The 22,520-nt window shown below is 40.4% G+C and overlaps 1 protein-coding gene across 3 annotated transcripts in view; it reads left to right on the top strand.

The window, feature by feature from the left end:
- NRK (Nik related kinase) overlaps positions 1 to 19,619 on the top strand; it is an 88,492-nt gene extending 68,873 nt beyond the window's left edge. For 2 of the 3 annotated variants that reach the window (XM_071442345.1, XM_071442344.1), the window contains exons 22-31: positions 765 to 938; positions 1,425 to 1,554; positions 1,988 to 2,146; positions 3,437 to 3,580; positions 4,788 to 4,922; positions 6,652 to 6,752; positions 7,314 to 7,463; positions 10,380 to 10,539; positions 14,898 to 15,040; positions 15,830 to 19,619. In XM_071442345.1, coding sequence (XP_071298446.1) covers positions 765 to 938; positions 1,425 to 1,554; positions 1,988 to 2,146; positions 3,437 to 3,580; positions 4,788 to 4,922; positions 6,652 to 6,752; positions 7,314 to 7,463; positions 10,380 to 10,539; positions 14,898 to 15,040; positions 15,830 to 15,913 — 1,380 coding nt within the window. In that variant the 3' untranslated portion in view covers positions 15,914 to 19,619. Of the gene's footprint in view, positions 1 to 764; positions 939 to 1,424; positions 1,555 to 1,987; positions 2,147 to 3,436; positions 3,581 to 4,787; positions 4,923 to 6,651; positions 6,753 to 7,313; positions 7,464 to 9,219; positions 9,395 to 10,379; positions 10,540 to 14,897; positions 15,041 to 15,829 lie in introns of those variants that run through there. The other variant, XR_011681555.1, reaches the window with a different exon arrangement.
- The last annotated feature ends 2,901 nt before the right edge of the window (positions 19,620 to 22,520 follow it).

The raw sequence follows: 22,520 nt of genomic DNA, 5'->3' as shown, positions 1-22,520 counted from the left end.
CAAATGGGGATTTGGTTTGGTTTTGTTCAGTTGAATGTGACTGAAAACTGAACTAAAAAGCCCCATACTGGCTTGGTTCCCCAATCTCAAGTACTGACTTGCATATTTTGGTTTCAGTTTTTACATCTAAATTAAAACATAAAATGTATTCCCAGAAACCCACCTCTGACTCCATAGTGTGCTGTCAGGGAAAGAGTTTGTGTGGTACCTCACAAAGTTCACAAGTATTTCCATGGGATGCTGTAAGGAGGTCTGCAGAACCAAATGTCACTATACTGCAAATGCTGATGCTGGGTCCTACTAAATGTCCTCTTTCTGGAGTAAGGTTTCCTAATTCAGTAAATGGAAAGTAGCAATAAAATTAATGGTGAAGGGCTTCAAACTAAATGCAGGTCTGGAACCAAGAAGTGCCTTCTGCTGTCTGCAGTATGCCAAGGTCAGGTCTGAAACTCGTTAGCAAATCATTTGACTTGGTATCTCTGAGGCTGAAGTTCCTTCTTTTTCTGTGCTTGAGGTAATGTAGATGAAGAATATTTGTGGAGTTCTTCAGGAGTAAACCCCAGATTTGTCATCTCAGATGTTTGCCATACACTTTGGTATTTAATTTTTGGTTTTAATCTTGCCGTAGGGTTTGTCTTTAAATGATGCATCAAGGGAGAGCACTCCTCTCCATGTGCTCATTATTTATCATCCTAATTAAGAGGAGTTGCAGAGTGCATTGGAAATAAACTAAATGTGGTGTTTATCTGTATGTTCTCATGCAGGATCAGATTTTAGGGAAACAAATTCCAAACACTCAAGAAGGCCTTTGGAGCATAAACAACCAGAACTATCTCCTGCCAGATCTCCTTCAGCAAAGCCAAATTACAGACTCCTCTGTGAACCCACCACAAGTGCCACTGACTTGCCAGGAACCTCAGAACAAACCTCTGACTAAGGTAAGAGATAAATTACAGATTGCCTGGATTGAGCTCCAGCCTTTTTGAGTTCCTCTATCCTGTCTCTTTTTACAATGAGTTTTTTCACTACATCTCTTCTTTCTTTTAAAAGTTTTATCTGGGAGGAAAATAAGAAATCTTGAGCTGCCTGACAAATTTCATTGTTCCACTTATGTCCCCCCATCTCCTTCCCTGCTCTCTTTCTTTCCTTGCTTTGTTTTTTCTCCCCTTTTGCACAAGCTAGAGGACTCACACCTTCTGCTCCTTGCCATGGCAGCATTCTGGTGTGCCTCTGCTCATTGTCCCTGGCTTTCTCCCACCCAAGCATCACATGAGGGAGCACAGGGCAGCCCCAGAGGGCTCTGACACTGCTGTGAGCATGGGGGGAGAGGGGTCACTTGAGGCAGGTAACAGCTCTGTCAGAGCACTACAGGGTGTGTGCCCTGAGCACTGCCCACCTGAGGCAGATCCTGTTTCTCATTGCAGAGCCCCTGTGCTGAAAGCCCACCTGCCAAGAGCAGCACATCCTCCACAACATCCTTCACATCATTCATAGATCCGAGACTGCTGCCAATCACCCCTCCCACCAGCCCAGTAGGACCTTCCTGCAGTTCTCGTGAGTATGCTTTGCCTTTGCATTAAAATGTTCCTCCTGGGTTGTTTCTTGGTTTTTTAGTGGGTTTTTTTGGTTGGTTTTTTGGGGGTTTTTTTTGGTTGGTTTTTTTTTTGGCAAGGGCTTATTGCTTAGAAATGAAAACTCTGAGTAGTCTTCTGAAACTGGAACTTCACATTACTGTGAATTTTCATTTACTGCTTCAGCCCTTCTTTCAGATGTGGTTTGCTGTGCTCTGCTGCTGTGCTACCACCATGCTTTCTCAGGAATGCCTGAGGAATTTTCCAGATTTTTTTTTCTTTTGCTATACAAAGCTCTCAGGGTGTTCTCTCACCCCTCTGGGGTTTCTTTTGTTCTACCATGAACAAGGTGGTTCAGATATAAGCTGTAACCAAACACTCACATTTTCCACAACTATGTGTGTCTTTCATTCCAGCATCTAGTGCCAAACCCGAGCCTGTCAGGAGGGAAAATGCAAGGAAGGGCTCCGTTGTCAATGTCAATCCAACCAATATCCGCCCACAAAGTGACAGCCCAGAAATCCGTAAATACAAGAAGAAATTCAACTCTGAGGTCCTGTGTGCTGCTCTGTGGGGTAAGCTGGAGTCCTTGGGCAGGTGTGTGGAGGGAAGGCACAGCAGGAGTGGCTGGCAGTGTCTGCTAGGCAGATTTCACAGTTGTATTGCTGCTCTCCCGGCAGAGAGCGCTGGAGTGGATCCCTGAGCTGATACCTGTGTCACTTCCATGGCCCTGCCTTCCCAGGGATGAGATGGCAAACACATGAAATACAGCTGCAAAGGACTATGTGCATCAGAATGAGAAAAGGTTTTGATCAAGCACCAAGCTGAAACCATGCTCTTGGGAAAGCCAAAAGTTGCAAATGTTTCAGCAGCTTTTGTGGCTCATGAGACTCATCTGAGCTGCACACGGGTACAGCTGATCACAGAGCCCTGACCCAGGGGAAATAATCCCTGACCCAGGGGAAATAATCCAAACATGAAGCCTTTTGCTGTCACATGTGTTAGGTATTCCAAAGATCCAAAGCAGGTCAGGTCTTTCCAAAGGCTTGTCTTGCTTAGTTGCTGCTGTCACTGCTTATTCTGTTATTATGGAACATCACTGAACCATTGTTTTAACTTACATGCTTTTTACAGGGTCAGCTTCACATGGTGGAAAACCAAGACACAGCAGTCAGGTCACTCTCAGCAGCTGTAGACCTTGTCCCAGTCATACATTACCCAAACTCTTGAGTTGTTTTAACTATCTTTCTGCTTCAAAAGAACGGATGTATTCTATAGGACTCACCCAGCCTTTTTCTCCTCGCTTTCTGAGCCTGGAATGGCAAGTAAATGAAGTAGATGGAATCTTATCCAAAGCAAATGTAGATTTCCAGTTTATAGCTTCACAGATTTTGCATAATGTGGGTTTGTAGGAATCCAAAATTTTAAATTTAGAATAGAGCTGTGTGGTAAGGTGTGTAATTAAATGTGCATTGAGGCTGAAGAGCACCTTGGAGCTCTTAGTTGGGTCTCCTGAGTCACTACTGTAATGGTGCTGGACTGGGATTTTTGCATTGGTCACAGGTACTTTCCAAGGTCACCTGAGAAGTTCAGGTTCACAGACTATTTTCCTTTTTATTTAAATCATCATTGACTTCAGCAGAGCTACTAATCCTTCAAGTTCCATAGGTATGCAGCTGTTCTTCTGAGTAAAAATTCTAATAGTGAGATCTTTTTTCTTCTGGGAAGTAATCCACAGAGCAACAGAGAAATTATCAGGTTCCATTAAGTGAGATTAAATAAAAATTGGTTCTCAAAACAATGAACACTCAGTGACCTCTGAATCATTAGGTGATTTATGCAGTATTTTTTTCATGTATCGACAGGGGTAAATTTATTGGTGGGAACTGAGAATGGATTGTGGCTGCTGGACAGAAGTGGGCAAGGAAGAGTTTATACGCTGATTACGAGGAGACGGTTCCAGCAAATGGATGTTCTGGAAGGACTCAATGTGCTAATTACTATATCAGGTTGGTTCAGTGGCTAAAAGTATCTGACCCACGTTGGGGTTGGAGGCAATTAAAAAGAAGAATTAGGTTATAAACTAGGTTGAGGAATTTCCTCTTTCAGGAAATCACAGGACAGTTATTCTTCTTAATAGGAAAACTGCTGAATTTTTAACATTTACACTCCCATTCCAGAGTGGCTTTGGGACAATTCATTGCCTGGTTAATGTTTAAAATGGTTTGTGGGAAGTACAGAGTGTTTCGTATTCCTAAAATGAGCTGATTCTCTGCAAGCTGTAGTTTGTAACTTTTCTGCTTTCTGTGATGGGTGAACATGTATCTAAGTGCAGTTCTATTAACATTATCATGATATAACCTCGTCCTGTGTTCAGCAAGAGGTATGAGCAGTAACATGAGAGGGATCTGTATTGTGAAAGCATTAATAACATTAAGTGGAGGTTTTCAGTCTCTGCCAGGAAACAGTTTGGACTCTGGCCTTATTCCCCATGGCGGAGAGTGGCCTCAAGAGATGCACAATACATACCGAGGTCAGAGGTGTGGGTCCAACAAGGAGTAGCAGCTCATCTCCAGACCAGACTGATCATGTTGGGCAGTGCCAACAGATGTTTGTCCCATACTGCCAGGTCCAGTTGTTGCTGGGGCATGACATAGTCCTTCTCTTCAGAGTAATCTGTGGTCCCAGGGTGCTGTTGACCATAGGCTGCTTATGAATTAATACAACAAAAAGAGTGATTGAGATGAAGGATGACAAAATAATTCTCAAGTGCAAAGGCATCCGGAAGAAAAATAGCTGCTTTGAAAGAAGGTTGACAGTTAATTGGAACTACATCAATAGCTTATTCAAAGTGGCCATTGCAGGACACGCCTGTGTTCCAGGATAAACAGTTGGTGTAATGGTTTCTGATAACACCTGTGTCTATAGAAACCTGTTCTTTGGCCCGAGGGAGGAATTTTAGTCAGCTGTGAAAATCTTGCATGAAGTTTGAGTCACAAGGGAAGTGCACATGTGCCCAGTGCCATAGAATTGCTCCTGTGCCAGTTCCCCCTGTGTGTCCCCATCACTCCTTTCATGCCCTTGCTATGTTCTTTCACCTTGGCAAGGCACAAGGACCCGCTGTACTCAAGATCACAAAACTCTAGCTTTTTGTAAGTGGGGGAGAGTTTCTACTTCAGGGAGTTAAAGTGTTCTGTCTCCTCTTGTAAATCCCAGGGAAGAAGAATAAGTTGAGGGTGTATTACTTGTCATGGTTGAGAAATAAAATTTTGCGCAACGATCCCGAGGTGGAGAAGCGGCAAGGCTGGGTGTCCGTGGGAGACCTGGAAGGCTGTGTGCACTACAAAGTTGGTAAGGATTTCCTGGTTTTTCCTCAGAGAGATGCATAATCATCCTCCTTTGGCATCTTGTGACAGCAGCTTTTTTCAGCTTTGTTTCAGGATTGTATTGGGTGAATATCTCATGAGTTCTTTCAAAACTCCCTGTTGTACATGGCAGGTGCCTTGCTCCCTATCATTTCAGCATCATCCCTTCTTGCAGCAGTTACCAGATGATGTTATGGCTGTTCCCTGTAATGGCTGGAAGGAGGGAGTGCCAGCCACGGTCTGTGCTCAGTCAGTGGTTCCATTTATCTGTAGTTACTTAAGGTTTTAATTGAACTGATGTTTTCCACCTTCTCAGCTTCCCTCTTGGCCCTAAGTAACTGCTAAGAAGTTGGACCTAGTTCAAGTCCTAGTGAATCATATTTGTAGGGTGACCTTACGTAGATCAGCTCATCCCTTTCTCTCATGAAAGACCCAAATATACCTTTGTTTAAACACCCTGAAAATGGTACCATCTCACTTTTCTTGGGCTCTCAGGCAGCTTTCTTCAAGGTTAATGTGAGGATTGTGATAATTTCTGTCATTTAACTGTGGGGGTGGATATATGGTACGTTTTGCTTTGGTGAAGGATGGTGTGAAAGTGGCACTTTCTTCGAAGTCAAAGCCATGATACAGAGGAGTGCAGGAAATGTGAGGTGGCTGCTTCTCATTAATACCTTGCTTGACAGTTTTGCTTTTTGGCTTTAGAAGTGGCAGGGGTTAAACTCAAGGAAGAATATGAAACAGATGTGTGTTGTTACTTTAACTGTGATTACAGCTAAGCACCCACATATTCCGCTTCAGTTGCTCATCCTTGGGTTTGGTGCATTTTTAAAAAACACAACGACAAAATACTTATCCTAAAATTAGGCAAACATTTGGTTGGAGCTTCTGTGTTTACATATGACAAGCCACTCCTGCGTTTTTGACAGCACAGCTGCTGCTGTTTTTCTCTTGGAGAATCTTCTTGTATCTTGACCTTTGGTTGTACAGCTATTTTTCCAGGTAGAAAAGAAAGAAATTACTGTTCTGCATGTTTGTAGAGTTTGCTGAGTTTTCTTGTTCTCTGCCTATGTGAGATAGAATCCTGTTTTCCATTGTGAAAACACAATGCACAAAGAAATCTTAATTTTCAATGCATGATTCTTCATTTATTCTCAATGGGCCCAGCATGACCTTAATTGTCTTGGAGAAATTGCTCATCTCTTAAATGCTTACTCATCTCAGAAAGATGGGAGTCCTTCACCCACACAGCACCTGGGTATTTAATCCACAGATGAGCAGTGACATGAAAATTTATCCTGCCAAGTCTGACAAAATTGTTCAGCCAACAACCACCAGTCCTCCAACAGTAGCTTATTCATAACCAGTAGTGGTGGAATGTGTTCATACTTAAAAAATCAAGAGGTTGGTTTGGCTGTAGGGTCAAGACCTTTTTCTCTGAATAGTGAGACTTTTTTTTTCATCACTATATGAAAAGGAATATATAAATGTTGGTAACAGTCATTTGGCTTTACTGAAAATAAATGAATGGTAGGTTTCCAGTCAAGGTATTGTCACTGGTGATATTAAACATTGATGTCCAGAATGCATTAGTCTCCCATGCTGGATAATGTCTACTGCTACAAGTCATCCATTGAAATTATTTCATGTGATGAGATGGTCTTTGATTTAAGCATCTGTCTGGTACCTAAGGAATTGTTCTTCTTGTATTACAGTAAGATATGAGAGAATCAAATTCCTTGTAATCGCTTTGAAAAACTCAGTGGAGGTTTATGCTTGGGCTCCAAAGCCTTATCACAAATTCATGGCTTTTAAGGTAAGTGAAACATCACTTTGGTTCAGATGTGTCACTGTCTCTCACTGTCTCTCATCTGTGCTCTGCTTTTGTTTTTGTTGTTTTGTATAACATTTATTCTAGCTAAAGATAAACTGAGTATTCTTTTAAAGAAAATGTAGTGCCTTTGATGTACTCTGGAGATGGCAAACATGAAACTGTCACAGTCATGAGTGTTAGATGTGAATAACTTGTTTCTCTCTACCCCAGCCAAACTCAGCAGGTGCTGTGCCAAAATGTGCATTTGAATTGACAAAGTTGATGTTGATTTCCCTCAAAAGGGGATGAAATTAAACACAGTGGTAGTCAGCCTACTTTTTGCCTAGTCCATTTCTAGAATCTTGATTTCTTTTTCAATCCACAAATGAATTATCCAACTGTCCATGCAACTCAGTGGATGATGGATACTTAACTCCTTAAATGTAACCTACTATTTTACCAAAATAGCTAACTTCTGTGTTTTGAGAATTCTTAGGATCCTAAATGTAGTTCTGCAAACCAACAGTTTTATTGTGCTACATACTGCATTTTTCTTTTTTCCAGTCCTTTACCTCACTTCATCACAAACCACTGTCAGTTGACCTGACTGTTGAAAATGGGCAAAGACTAAAGGTCATATATGGCTCAGTAGTGGGATTTCATGCCATTGATGTGGACTCTGGATCTGTGTATGACTTGTACCTTCCAACACACGTAAGAGAATCCAAAAACCTCCATTAATGCCTTTGTTCTTTGGGCTGTGTATTGATGATGATCAGGTTAAGAGTTGTGCTATTTTTCAAAAGAATGGTTAGTGGCAGCTAATGCAAACCACTTTTCACATAGTTTTATAATACTGAAGTCCTGTTTAAATGCTTTTATCACATTTAGAATATCAATTTTAGTGGTTTGATGTCAGAAAGCCTATTGTATGGACAGTACTATTTTTATTTGATTTATCCTGGAAATTTAGGACGTAAACAGTCAAAGACACAATAATATCTACATGAATTTAGGTGACTTTTACAATCTGCCACTGTGCAGACAGCAGAAACCAACTTCAGACTAAATAAATTTGCTGATCTTCTTGCCATTCAGTTGCCCATGAAACCACTCTGTAAATTCAGAAGTTTTACATTTTCCTTGGGACTTTCTCATTAGATTGTCAGTAAGTTAGCATGAAGATGTTGATTACAGGGGTATGTGTACATCTTGCATTGTGTTTCTGTTTGAGGTGATGGAGAGCACTAAATTCCTGCTTCAGCTCAGATAAGAGCAAATTGCCCTGCAGAAGTTAATGGCTGGCATGGGGCTGTCCAATATGAAGTCTATGCTATGGTGTTAATATTTTTGGACTTCTGTTTGTTTGCCTATTTTTTAACTATTCTTTTCAAAGCTGTGAGTCCCAAAAGCCAGAGAATCTTGGGGGCTTAGGTTCAGCAAACTGGCAGGTTCCAGATTGGCTCCAATCTGATGGGAGGCCCTGCAGAGAAACTTCTGTGCACACTTGAACCCTCCCTGAAGTCAACAGTGCTCCACAAGGGCTGGGGGTGCCATGGCCTCTTTGCATCCCCAGACCATGTGTCCCAAAGTTATGCTTGGGAGGTCTGAAGAAATCTCATCCTAAATCTGCATGTTGCAGCCTGTGCTGTGAATCCATCTATTTTTAACTTTTCTCCACTCTCAGCCCCTTGTTTTCAACCCAAATGAAAACCCCACTCCTCCTGTCTAAGCCACTTGATCGCTCTGCTGCCCCTGCAAGCCACAGCCTCCACGTTCTGTCAGACCTGTGTTCCTGATGGACACAGTGTGTAACATTGGCTGTTAGATTTATAGGCTGCTCTTAATTGAAAAATGACTTCTAGCTGTTCTGTTGAATCACCTGCTAAAGGCTTGTACTGTTTATTTCTGTGTTGGTTTTTTAAGGTACTTAGTATTTGTCTTGTTAGAGGATTTATTTAATCTGGCAGTACCTTTGTTAACTAGTCAACTATGATGAATTCCCATCAGTTCATAAATTGAAGCGTGGTACCCACGTGCCTTTCTGGAAGTGGGTTGCTGAGCAAGGTGAGCAGTGACTTGTCAAAAGGATCATTAGCATAATTGCCCAAGAGAAGAAAGGCAAAGAAAAAAGTGAACTTTCTTAGAGGCTTTACTTTTTCAACTGGCTGCAAATACAATTAGGTACCTGATGAGACAAATTTCCCAGGTGACTGCCCTGAGTATGTGGGGCACCTGAGACTGACTGCATTTGTGTGAGCTCTTCAGCCACAAGTTAGCACGGACTAAAAATATATTTCGCTTTCAGAGTCTTAGACCTGAAATAAATCAGCAGCTACAGCAGCTCTATCTTTTTTGATACTCTATTATTTCAAAAGAGCTAGAACCAGATACTTACCTCCAGGAGCTTTGTGGTGGCAATAGCCCAGACTGTAACAGGCTGACTTGAGATACTCTTGCTTTCTGGTAGCCTCTTTTCCTGGTTGCCCAGCTCTTTCTGCATCTCTTACCTGCTGCGGTCGCTCATGCGGGTCCCGAGGCGGCGCATTAAAATTGCTCTGCGGCTCTGGATCCCCGTTCTAGTGTTACGGATAGTTCTTGCGGAGGCACGGAGTCAAGTGGGTGGCCTGAGTGTATTCAGCTGGGCAAGTACAGCTTCAGTGCTTCTTTTACTGTTCGTTGTGCCCTTACAGTGTGCATAAATGTCTGTGCTTGAGGGGAAAAAAAAAAAAAGACCTGTGTGTGGCTGGCTTGTGAGAATGATGTAAAGCTCCAGTCATATGCTTCCTATAAAAATATTAATTGTGGTGGTTTGATTTACTATGTAACGTCCTGTTTTGAGTAGCGCTTTAAACAAGGAAGTGCTTTGTTACTGTTTTTTTAAGGCTGTCCTCTTTTTCTTTCCAAAATGCTTTCATAAAACGCCACCTTCATGGTTGTATACTTCACCTTTGGTTTTGTTTTTTTTTACTTGGGATATGTTGGCTTCTGGGAGAGATTCGTGTGAGTGAAATGCACTGTTCCTGTGGCATGCAGAGGTGTGCCCAGCAGCCATCAAATGGGCAGCTATTTGTAGTGAAGGATCTGGGAAGGAAAGACAGAGTGAAAAGGTCCAGGGAACTTTTTACAGCAAGATAAATACAATTAAATTTGCAGGTTTTTGACTTGTGAGTGGGGAAAGGGAAATATCATGGAAAGTGAAAGCACTGATCTCCTGGAATGTGGAAGTTTCTGTCCTTCATCTTCTGAAAAAGTTGTGAATTCAAATTTATTTCACCTTTCTCCTATTTTTATAATGCAAGTATTTTGTGAGGGACTAAGTAAATATTATTGTGTCTCAATGGCTCCATGGCTTCTTGAAACCAATTAACACTGGTAAATTTAGTGTGAACTATTGAACATTGATTTATTTGCAAACCTGCTATCATATTCAAAGGGGGGAGAAGGAGAGAAAGTCTGTTTCAGAGGCTTACTAGAAAACTATACAGTCTCTGAGAACAGGCATTTCTTTCACTTTCCATGAGCCATGAGCTAGTTCTTTTTATTGCTCTGCCAAGCTAGTTAGATCGATGTCATCACTGAAATTGCAGTCTGTGTTCTGATATAAATCTCAGTAAAATCCGATTCCAGATCCAGGGGACGATCCGCCCCCATGCCATTATCATCCTCCCAAACACCAGTGGCATGGAGCTCCTGCTCACCTATGAAGATGAAGGCATCTACATTGATATATATGGGCATTTCACAAAGGAGACTGTTCTACAGTGGGGAGAAATGCCAGCATCTGTAGGTATGTATGAAAAATAGCTCTCTATTAAATATAAGATGCTGCTGCATGAAGCCTGACTTCTTTATGAGGTTTGTATCTCTGTGAAAATGGTTGTATGGCACATAAAGCAGCTTCTGAGCAAAGCAGATGTGTGAAAGAGTAAACAGATTTATGGGTGTTTGTGTTAACACAGCCAATGATTGCAATAGGGGCTTCCCATTTGGACACAGTCTGTATTCTTGTCACACTGTTTATTGCATCACACGTTGACTATACAGACAGACTTCACTGAGGATGCAGCTTACCACCAGTTTCCACAGGGAGAATGATGTGAATTACAGAGGGGAAGAAGTGTTTTGGTTGTTCATAGCTCACAGCGTTTTATGTAGAAATTCACAGCTACTGAGGGGTCAGTTACTGAAGAGATCTGTAACTGCTGTCAAATGGCCCCTTCATTTTAGCACTTTAAATTCACAGGGCTGCCAGCCCAGGGTATTTGTGATAGATTCTTAATCTCCCCATGCTTGCAGTTGGCTGTATAGGAGGAGATTCTGCTTGTACTGCAGCCAGGACAGCTGTTTGTTTCACCTTTCCCATAGGGCTTCAGGCTAACAGTGGGGAAAATGAAGCACAACATAGGCAGATTTTTGAGTTTATTACTTGCTAATTTCTGTCTCACTCCTGTCCTTTACTTTAAAACAAACATTCCAACAAAACAAGCCCAAGACAATTAGACTGCACAGAAGCCTGTTATTAGCTTGGAGGAAACTGGATAGCACAGTGAAAAATCAAGGATGTTCACCTTTTTCCTTTCACTTCTACCTGAGTAGTTTTAGGGAAAGCCCATCTTTGGGATGTGGTACAAATCAAATCTGACTTCTGATTGAAATTATATTTCCACTAAAAATTAACCTAACCTATAAACAACAACTCAAACTTCAGATAAGGCCTCTGTTAACTGTTATTTTAATAATTTTACCCCTAACTCCTATTAATTTTCTTAATCCTTTGATATCCTTGGCTGCAGACAAAAACATTGTAAGAGAAGTGTGAATAACTGTTATTTGAATGGCCCAGCTTAGGGACAACTTAACAGTTTCTTAAAAAATCCTGTTTTCCTGGAATCTCTATGCCCATTTCAAACCTCCTGAAGTCTGTATGAGCATATCTCAATTTTCACTCCCTGCTGCAGAGACAAAAGGGTCTTGTGTGTTACCCTCAGGGTGCTCTCTAGTCATCTTTTTCTCATTTCTTGATTTCTTTAAACAAGTATTTTGAAAGAAATGTTTGTAGTTGGTAAGAGTATTTTGATAGAAAAAAATAAAAAGTTTGTACTATAATCGATGGATTTAGGGCAGAGAATCTAAATATATCTTACTCATAGTCTGAAATTGGGACCTCTGTGACCAATCTGTTAATAAGAAATCAGAGAGAGGAAGCTCAAATCCCATGGGAAATTAAAAAACTGTAGAAGTATTCTATGTTTAATCTGAAAAATGTACACATATGTAGGGCTAAATATAAATATAGCTGTAATATTTTCTATGAAACAGGTTTCAAAAAAGTATTAAGAAACATCAGGTTAATAAGATTTGGGAGCACTCTTGCCTGTTTGTGTGAGTAATGAATTATTTATAGTATGTAGCCATGAAGGGTTGACACAAATCTGGATATTCCCAGAGGAATTAGTAAAAGTCTTTATTTCCTTTTCTCTGTACATTTTAGAAGCCTATTCTGTAGAGAAACAGACAGTGTAACCAAAAGGTGGTTAAATTACTGCCTCAATGCTCTACAACATACCAGCTGTAAGCATAGCATATTTTTATCTAAAGCTGCAGTGGAAAGTGGACTCAAAGTAACTGTTCCCAAGGTGCTCGTGGTATAGGAGCTATTGTTCCAAAATAAGACAACTTTGAGTATCTGCTCTCAGTTCATCTCAAATGAAACACCTCTAAGAGCTCCCACATGGGAGGACTATCATGACTCAGTACTGACCTCTGAATTGATAACCTGCTATCCTTCACATTAATCTCCATGTATAGATAAGTCATTATTACTGGACAACTGTGCAAATGGTGTAATGAGGCCATTTTGTTTGCATGCTGTTTCACAGAAGAAATTTGGGAAAGAATTTTTTGATTCTGCTACAAAACTGAAATTTTTTGCTGCTTGTACTTAAACCTGCCATTGTCAGTTGCCAAGTTCTGGGTATATTGGGCAGACAGCAAAGCATCAGGGCTGAACTTGGTGTATCTGGTTTATTCAGTTCCTTTTTGAATACTGCCTGGAGGTCAGATCTCTTCAGAACACAGCAGAAGTGGCCCAGCACATGACCTAGAGGTTGCAGCAGACACTAATGAAGTGGTTCCTGGGAGCTGCAAGGAAGCTATCAAATTAAAATCTGCCAAAGGCACAGATACAGACACAGCATAGTGGCAGCTGGAGTGTAGATTTCATCTAGTGGAAAAGATCAGGAGACTTACTAGTTCTTTGTTGCTAGACCTATATGACCTATACTAAACAGAGTAGCCACAGAACAGTTTCATGCTGTTTATACACATGCACCTGCCTTACTTCCCACCCCCAGAACCACAGGCTGCCTCTGTCTCTATTGTGTTCAAAAGCAAACTTTGAAAAGGTTAATGTGATGTCAGTTGGTACAAAAAATAGCAAAAATTTGAGTCTTGTATCATTTTGATGTTTTTCACTTTACGTGTGGTCTGGGCTTACTTTTCAAACACTGTAGACTGCATGGGTGCTGCCCTGGGCTCATGTTGCTGCTGCTGCACTGTTCAGAAGTGTTAATGACACTTTCTTCACAGCCTACAGCAATGGTGCCCTGTTGTACAACCTGAAACATAAAGAAAAGATTGTAAAATATATTCATTTCATGGCTTTGAGTTGTAGAAAATACTCCTCCTCTTTTGCCACTCACCCTTGGTTACTCACTGCTGCTTTGCTTTTAAAACAGGTTCATTTCTTCTTTACTCATGACTGGAATACTGGGAAAGAATTATCTTGCTCTCAGAACTAGTGGCAGGGAAGCCTTCAGTGTGCACAAAGAATAACTGAAAGTCTTCTGAACAGATTTAGGGGAAATTTATAGACTCTGAGGAAACTAAAATCACAACACTGTAACCAAACCATATGTGTTTCCGAGGAGGTATGATTTTATACATTTGTTCTAACAACAATTATAAAGCAAGGATTCCAAGTTAATGTTAAATCAACCCTGCTAGAAGTATATAAAGTCATGTGGGCATATTGCCTTTATTTTCTGCTGTCCTTCTCAAGCAGGATTGCAGGCTGTTGTTTCCAGTATCAGTCTGCACTGAAAGTTCAATTTTTAGATAAAAACCTAAATCAACATGGAAGGTTTTAAGAAGCAGACCTTGCTCACACTATAATGTAGGGCAGATATACACTGTCAAAGGAAGCTAAAAGCCAGTCCAGTGCACACATTCCCTCTACATCATTTCAGAGCAACAGAATTCTCAGACTAATACAGTAACAGTTGATTGTTGAGCAAGAAGAACAATTTCTGAGCATTGACTACCAATAGAGCATAACTAATGTGATTTTACCTTGGAAGCCCATACAAGTACCAGTCAGAGGTCTTTCACTGAAACTGTGCCTAATTTGAAATCGGTGGTCTTAACTCCTTCATCACTATTCCAGTTTCTTATTGCCAGATTTAATGGGAGTATTGTACTAAGCTTCCACAGTGCTAGAATATATTCTTTTGGTTTTGGAAATATTGCATATAACCAGGCATGGGAAGACAACAAATTAATCATGCCATGGTCTCAGATTCTGAAGTATTCAGGTTTCAGACTAAGCTGAAGTCCATAGTAAATACAAACTCTGCTTCCTACTAGGAACAGAGTACAGTGGGTACAGAGAAGACAGTCAAGACTTTTCTTGAATATGAACAGTTAAAGGATGAGAGGCAAAGATGGGCACAAGTTGCACCAAGATATTAGGAAGAAATGTTCAGCCTTGAAAGTAGTGATGCATTGCAGCAGGGTCTTGGAAAGGTTGTGAAATATCCACCCAATCATATCTGTACAAGGTCCTGAGTAACTTTGTCTATTTTGGCCCCACTTTGGGGGAGGGACGGTGGTTAAGCAAGATGCCCTTCAGAGTTTTCCTCCAAGCTTTTGTGAGTTTAAGATATACAGTAGTAGTTAAGATTTATGTCTAGAGTTCAAAATAAGTCTAAGAGGACAAACTGAAATTTAGTTACTATTCCTAAGGCTTTTTTATGCAAACTTAATCAGATCCATAATTAACATAAATGAGGCAAGAATCAGTCTTTCAGCTGTTAAACAGTACCTCTTTTTTTTTTTTTTTTTTTTTTTTTTTTTTTTGTCTTCTAGCTTACCTCCTTCAGTCCAATCAGGTCATGGGCTGGGGAGAAAAAGCAATTGAACTACGCTCTGTGGAAACAGGAAATCTGGAAGGAGTATTTATGCACAAGAAAGCACAGAAGCTAAAATTTCTATGTGAAAGAAATGACAAGGTACAGAGATGACTAGTGTGTGGTGACTTAGCAAAAATGACTAACAGCTGACTATGATACACCAGTTAATTCTGGTAACTTTGTTACTGGTTATTTCCTACCTTGGTATAACTTCCCTCTTCAAAGCCAGTGTAGTCACTGGTCCCACAAAGCACCCATTATGGATATTCATTAGGGATGCTGCACACATTCCCACCCCCAGCTGTTAGAGCTCTCTATTCCACCCAGCCTTCACTGCTATCAGTGAAGACAAATGCAGGCATTGTGAACTGCACAGCACCACAGGTGTAGTGGGGAGGGTTAGTGAGTGAGCCCCAAAAATTCCCAGCTACAGGACTGCCTCTCCTGAACTACTGAAATTATATGAGTTAGAGCAGTCATCATGGGGTAAAAAACCCCAACACTCCTAATTGCAGACACCAGGGTATGGATAATGAGGTATGATTTCTTGCATATAGCAATTTTGGTAAATGTTCTCTGAAATCTGTTTAGTCCCACTGTCATATTTAGAAAACTGAAATCCTAAAACCTTAGATAATTATTTTTAAATGTTCTCCTATGAATTTTCAAATAGGGAGAGAAATACATTTTTAAAAATGCAGTTGTACCACATATACAGTTTCACTTTAAAAAGTTTCTCAGGGGATTAAAATTCAATTGTGATATATGTGTATCCTTGTATTTGGGACTGTGGCATTCTATCACCTTTCTTATATGAGTAAAAATATTTTCATAAATATAAACTGACAGTCGCATCTTTTTTTTTCTTCTTTTTTTTTCCCTTTCAAGGTGTTCTTTGCATCTGTACAGTCAGGAGGCAGCAGTCAAATATACTTTATGACTCTTGGTCAAAATGTACTATTCAACTGGTAAAGCACATCAAAATGAAGACAATGAAAAATTCCCTGTAGGTAGCAGTGTAAAATTCTCAGAGGTAATATACACAAATTTGTACTTCTTACCTACAAAAATGTTGTCATTATTGACTTATTAAAATTCATATTCTTTCAGTCTGGAAAGAATTCCATTTTCCTGTTGAAGTATTGCAAACATGTTTAGTTGTCTTTCAAAGTTTGTTGCAAACAAAGATTGTATTAGGAGACTTTAGTGAAGAATGTAGCCAATATAAGAAGCTCCTGTACTCTGAAAAATGGACAGTTACACTTTCACAGGTGATGTAATGTTGGTATCTTGAACTGAAGTCACTTTTTATGGACAGTGACAGCTGTAGGTAGATACAAAACCACAGTTGGAATCTATTTTGGTTTGGGCTCCTTTTGCAGTTTTAAGCAAGCTGTTACTGTCTTAACTTGAATGACTTGTCCAAGCCTTACAACAGGGAAGGAGTAAAAGGGTTTGTGGTGGGTCCCAGCCAGACTAGAATGCTTGAGGGATCCTCCTTGGACCTTGAGGGATCATCCCCTGTGCTGGGTGGACAGGTGTGTTTCAGTACAGAGTTGTAAAAATAGTTAATTCTGAACATGTGCCCCAGGTGGGAGATTTCTACCAATGCAGGGAGGGACTGACTTTGTGTTTCTCTCTGGGCTGGATGCCTGAGCCCATAGACACAGTTACTGTAGGATGTATTTGTAAAAACAGTTTAAATACTCAGTCAAAATCGTAGATACATAAAGCATTATGAAACAGAACCTGTAACTTTCATTCACAGCTGGGACCCACACTTATATGAATTGATTTAAAGGCACTACCCATGTATATAAAGAAGGGCACAAGAGCAGGCACTTTCTTTTCTTCCTTCTTGCTCTTTCACATGAAGTCTTTGTGTATTTGTATGTAAATATAATCTTTCCACAACAGATATTAAGATTAACAAATGTATTCTTAATATAGCTATGAAAATATCCAAAGAGTTAATCTATTATAAATAGAAAATATAAATAAGTCCAGGTGCTTTCTATGCTAATTATACCTAAATAAAGCTGCGTCTTCTAGTGTTATTGGTGCCAGTGTTTCTGCATAAACTCTGTTCTCAGGGGCTTATAAGTTGGCCATAAAACTATAGAGATATAATATATACATATATATATATATATATATGTACACACTATATACAATCATATACTATGATTCAGTTTTAGGGTTTAATGTAATCCTTATGTAGCTGATTTTTGGATGTGCTTTGAAAATGTAGAGCATCAAATGTAATACAAAAGAGCTCATTCCAGACATGATACAGTAGGGATAATGCTGTGGGCAAAAGTGAAATCACTGGTTCCAGTGCTTGAAAATAGGTATTTTTACTTGAAATATTTGATACTGAAGAGTGCAGGAAAAGTGTGTTGGAATATCTCAGAAGTGTGTTTGTCTACCTCAAGGATGATGGTTCTGTGTTGGTAAGAGGCAGAAACAGAGCTGTTGGAGCTGGCAGCTGTGCTGTGTGTCAGTCTGGGTGCTGGCAGTGATGCTGTGACTGACAGGTGCTCAGAACCGTGTCCCTGTGCTGTCCCAGCAGGGAATCAAATTAGGGGCTAATCACCCTTCCCCCTGTTCCCTGGGCTGGCACCTCCCTGCTGCAGGCACGTCAGAGGGGCCTGCACTGTTGCTCTTATGTTTTTGGCTATCTGGAGGACTGCACTTTCCAAAGTTACTAACCTAGCACTTTTCACAGGCACTAGCTTATCTCAAAATCTATAGTGCTTTTTAATGAAGAATTTTCCTTTTAAATGTTTAACTAACAGAAAAATAAGCCTGAAGCCATACTAAACAAATACATTTAAATACTCAAAGTGGTTCTTAATGTATGTGAGTGATTAGCTTGTGCAGACTTGAAACCTGAATGGAAACTGCTTGAGCAGAGCTGTGTGACAACAGGAGCTCTGTTGTAGTAATGTTCCTGCCTGTTGCCAGGGCCAGGGCTGGGGCAAATGAGCAAAGCCTGGCTTGGCTCCCTGTGCTGCTGAAAATTTGGGCTTGTTGCATCGGACTTATAGAGTAAACAAACAACAGGGAAAAAAAAGCCACCAACAAAACCAAACAAGTCCAAATCTATAACAGAATCAGAGATAAAAGTTACAATTACTAGCAAAAAGTAAGTTGGAGACAATCAATTTATAAGCAACTTGCTTTTGACTTAAAAGTCCAAGAGACTGTGAAGGAAGAGCAGCTTTCATTTTGCACACAATAGGTGTGCAAAACTTGCAGAGCTGCTCGTGCTGCAAATAATCAGAGATCCAGGCTGCCCTGGAATATTTTGAAAGTGTGCTTATCTCAGCAGCCTCTGCACTACAGAAAATGCATGGGATTTGTCCCTCCCCTGTTCTGGTGTCAACAGGTAGGAGGCTGATATTTTCCTGATGCTAGGGACTAGTTAAAAAGAATTTAGCAAAGAACAGTTGGAATTTATAACAAATCATATGAACAGATTAAGAAGCAAATGTGATCAAGCTTAAGTTTACTGTAGCATAAAATTACAATGACAATACGTTGACACACTGTGAAAAAGTTTAACTCTATGCTAAAAGGGAAAAAACCCAACCAACCACAAGTTCAAGAGAGGGAATATGCACTATTACATTGGGATTATAATTCATTCTGTTTCCCTCTGTTAGCTTTCTTCTTTCTAACTCCAATTCAAAGCAGTGAGTTGGATTTTCATCTTCTATTCACTGTAAAAAAAACATTAAAAACTTTCTATGTGTAATTATGGAAAGCATGAGGCACTTAGAGGTGAATGCTTTTGAAGGATTTAGAAGTGGTATTGCAAATAGCAACAGCAACTGAATGCAACAAGGAGAAACCTGTGGCATTGTCCCTCTATCAAGAGATAGTCAGAAAGGCTGAAGATGAGAAAGAGCTCAGAGATGTTGAGAAGAGTAACAGAAGAAAGAGGAAGTGACTGAAGAGGAGGGAAAAGCTGAAGAAAAGAAACACAAGTAGCCAAAGGTAAGGGAGTGGATGTCTGGCACAGCATATTGCTGTAGGAGGAATACAAAGGTTAAAAGATGTTAAGGAAAAGAAAGTAGCCAAAGAAATGGAAAGGTGTCTGAAATGACTGGGGGGCACTGAATGAGGGAGCATTTTGAATAACTGTTCAGCTCAAAGCAAAAGCACAAAGGCCAGAAGAATAAAATGTAAAAAACCAGTAACCAAGGTTACCCAGACATAATTTTAACTATGCAAAATGTATATCAAATTTGTAATTTCATTTTGTGAGGTGTTTCACTAGCTGTACCCTTTCACTAACTTTTAAAACCAATGAGTATACTGCTTAATGTGTTTTCCTAGTGATGTCACTTTGACATGAAAAAATGCTACAGGGGCAGAATGTTAAGGATCCATGTCATCAACCCTTTGGTACATGCAGTCTCCTAATGACAGGTGGTGCTCATAATGTTGCATTTGCCACACAAGATTGTGCTGATGCTGCAGCAATGTAGAACTGTGTGTATGTGCCTGCTTTCATTTTAGGCATGGTGAACTCTCTTTTGCAGCCTGAAGCTTGGAACATGACTTCAAAACCTGGGAACCATGCAAGTTATGTACTGTATGCTATGTATTGTTCTCTAATGTGGAAATTGTACAATTGAAACAGTAATAAAAATACTCTGAAAAATCAAAACTAGTATCACACTTGTAATGATTCTGTTATATTGACATCAGCTGTTGTAAAAATTGTAGAAACCTTTGTTATTGTTTTCCAAATCCAGTCACCATTCTTAGGGAAACATTCACATCTGCCTGTAGGAACAAAGCAAATATATATCCTTGTATGGATAAAGATGCCCAGGTGACAGTGTGAGAGTTCAGAGTGGACAGAGTGCACCTGAGGGTGACAGCCAGTGCAGTGCTGTGTGTGCTGCTAATGAGCTTCCCTGCATTTCTGTGTGTCTGCCCTTCTCTTCACACAAACACCCCGTGGCATGAGGGCACTGGAACTACAGCAAAGTGACAGCTTGCAGTCAGTGATGCTACAAGAACTGGCTTTTGTGCACATCAGCCTGAGTGCCAGGTTAGCCCAAGTCACTTTTTCTCAGGTAAGCTCACATAGTCTTTATTGCCACTGGCATTGTTTCTCCAAAGGCCATCATAAAAGCTGGGTTACAAGTTCAGATCCAGGGTTAAACAGCTGTATTTAAGTTAAATGAAGCATAAGCAACCTGCAGTCTGTAGGAAAGACTTCTATAGATTTTAAAATCTGTGCAGTAAGTCAAAGGTCCACACACCAAAAGTGTAAGAAATTTTCCTGCTGATAACTCACCACTTTCTTAAACTGCTTTTCAAAGTGCAGAGAGCTGATTAAAGGGCAAGGGAATGTCAGCTGGGTAATCACCCAAAATGTTCTTTTAGCATTACTTAACCACTTCTGTTATTTTCTAAGAAGATTTAACAAAAGCATTTAGGAAATAATGGTGAAATGCATCAGAAAAACTTTCCTATTTTTGTCTTCAAAACACTTTGTGGTGAACAACTTTTACAGTAAGCTTTATGATCTTGCACACCAGCTTTTTTTTTTTTAATCTAGAGCACACCTTTTATTCTTTTGTGCCTTTCATTTCTCCAATGTATTTTAATGTAAAATTTAACAGAATGTAATAACATCCTCCTATTCAGCATAGCTCATTCCTCACTGTCACTGCTGTAAAGGCTAACAACTGTTTTCTTAAGGTGTGTTTTATAAAAAACCCAAGATATTTGACTGCTAATTGTCTCTGAGAATTTGAGACTATTGATTGACCAGGGGTGAACACAACTATTGTTTAGCACACTTGGTTGTAGGCATATAAAAATCATATTGTCTTCAATGAGCTGCTTGCACACCCTGATGAAGCAGGCTCAGCATAACACAAAGCCCTCAGTTCTTGTGATGTGGTACAGCCATCTGCTGATGGCTCCTCTCCAGTCATTACTGATTCATTCAATGAGTGTTTCTCAACTTCCAGTTTCTAATCCAGTCATATCAGTCCCACTGTTCAGGTATGGTAGGGAAATTACATCTGATGAACTCACAGCATAACCTTTTTAAAGCTTGGTGTTGACACACTGACAGCAAGATACACCCTTGTTCCAGTTTTGAAATTGGTGTGTTAGCTGGACCTCTGCTGGTGAGAAAGAAGGCAGCAGGAGCAAGTTCCTAAGAGAAGGAGCAATCTTTTATCTGAACCTGCAATGCATACAGATTTGTCCAGTATAAAGTATTAACTCTGCTATCAGTCCCCATCAGTCCATTACCACTCCACAAAAGCTTCAGCTTCAATGAATGAAACCCCAGTGACCCACAATAAAAATGGCAACAAATGCACATGTAACAATAACCTGTGTATGAATAAGTTTCTTCTGCAAATCCCATCATGAGCACAGACAAAAGTGGAGATAAGCTAGGGGCGGTCCACAGATTTCCTCATTATACCCACAGGTTATTTAATAGCTAAAAAAAAATGCACACCATAGATATCCATTGTATGTGATGTGAAATCACATCCTGTGCAAGATCATTTGTTCATTTTTTTAAACTGTAAATGCCATTTTATCAGTTCACACAAGTCATGTGTTTACTGGGGAAGAAAGACACCCTGTGGAAGTTTTACCCAATATTTAGCTTCAACATAACACAAATTACTGATTTGTTTTAAACTTTCTCACTGAGGAATGCACTGTGATTATCATAAAATCCATAGTGTCTTAGCATTCCTAGAGAATTCTAAAGGCCAGCAAAAGCTTCTGCTTTATACCACTTTGTCTAGTTTTTTCAGTCTATTTAAAATGATTCAGGTGACAGGTTTTCCAATTTTCCCCATGGCAAATGCTCCACAGTAACAAAGGATACAGCTGTGCTCAGGCTGGAGGAACTGCTCTGGCCCAGCACCTGAGCCAGCTCTGCCTAAGCTGCAGCCACACTTCTGGATTTCCAGACTATGTGGACCAGTGACACTATAAAGACTGGAAGTTGCTACTCTTCCTGGCCTTTTCTTTTACCCCTCTCCTCACTCCGTCCTGCTGGAATGGCTGGGGTGGGCAGGGATCTCTGGAGGACATCAAGACCAAGCCCCCTGCTAAAGCAGGGTCATGCAGAGCAGGATCTCATCCAGACAGATTTTGAGTATCTCCAGAGGAGACTCCACAACTTCTCTGGGCAGCCTGTTCCAGTTCCAGCTGATTTACCTGCCTAGGGTTAGGGTTTTTAAAGCAGAAAGCCCCGAGCTCCAGGCACACTGCAGCTGCTTCTGCCCTCAAAAGAAAATTTTCCTCCTATTCAGATGGAACTCTTTGGGTATTAGTTTGTGCCTGTTGCCCCTTATCCTGTCACTGGGCACCACTTGTTCCTGTTCTCTTGATACCTGTTTTTCAGATATTTGTGGACATTGATAAAATCCCCTCTCAGTCTTGCAATTTCTGGTTTCAACAGGCTCAACTCCCTCCACCTTTCCTCATAAGAGGTGTTTCCTCCTCTAGAAAAAAATACAGGCACTGGTAAAATATCAAAGCTCTTGATCTTGGTAAGCTTTCACAGGACTACTTATGA

The sequence above is a fragment of the Agelaius tricolor genome, unplaced genomic scaffold (assembly GCF_023055355.1).
Source record: "Agelaius tricolor isolate 1412-34295 unplaced genomic scaffold, bAgeTri1.0.p SCAF_17, whole genome shotgun sequence".
NCBI lineage: Eukaryota > Metazoa > Chordata > Aves > Passeriformes > Icteridae > Agelaius > Agelaius tricolor.
This window is presented reverse-complemented; position numbering and strand designations above follow the sequence as displayed.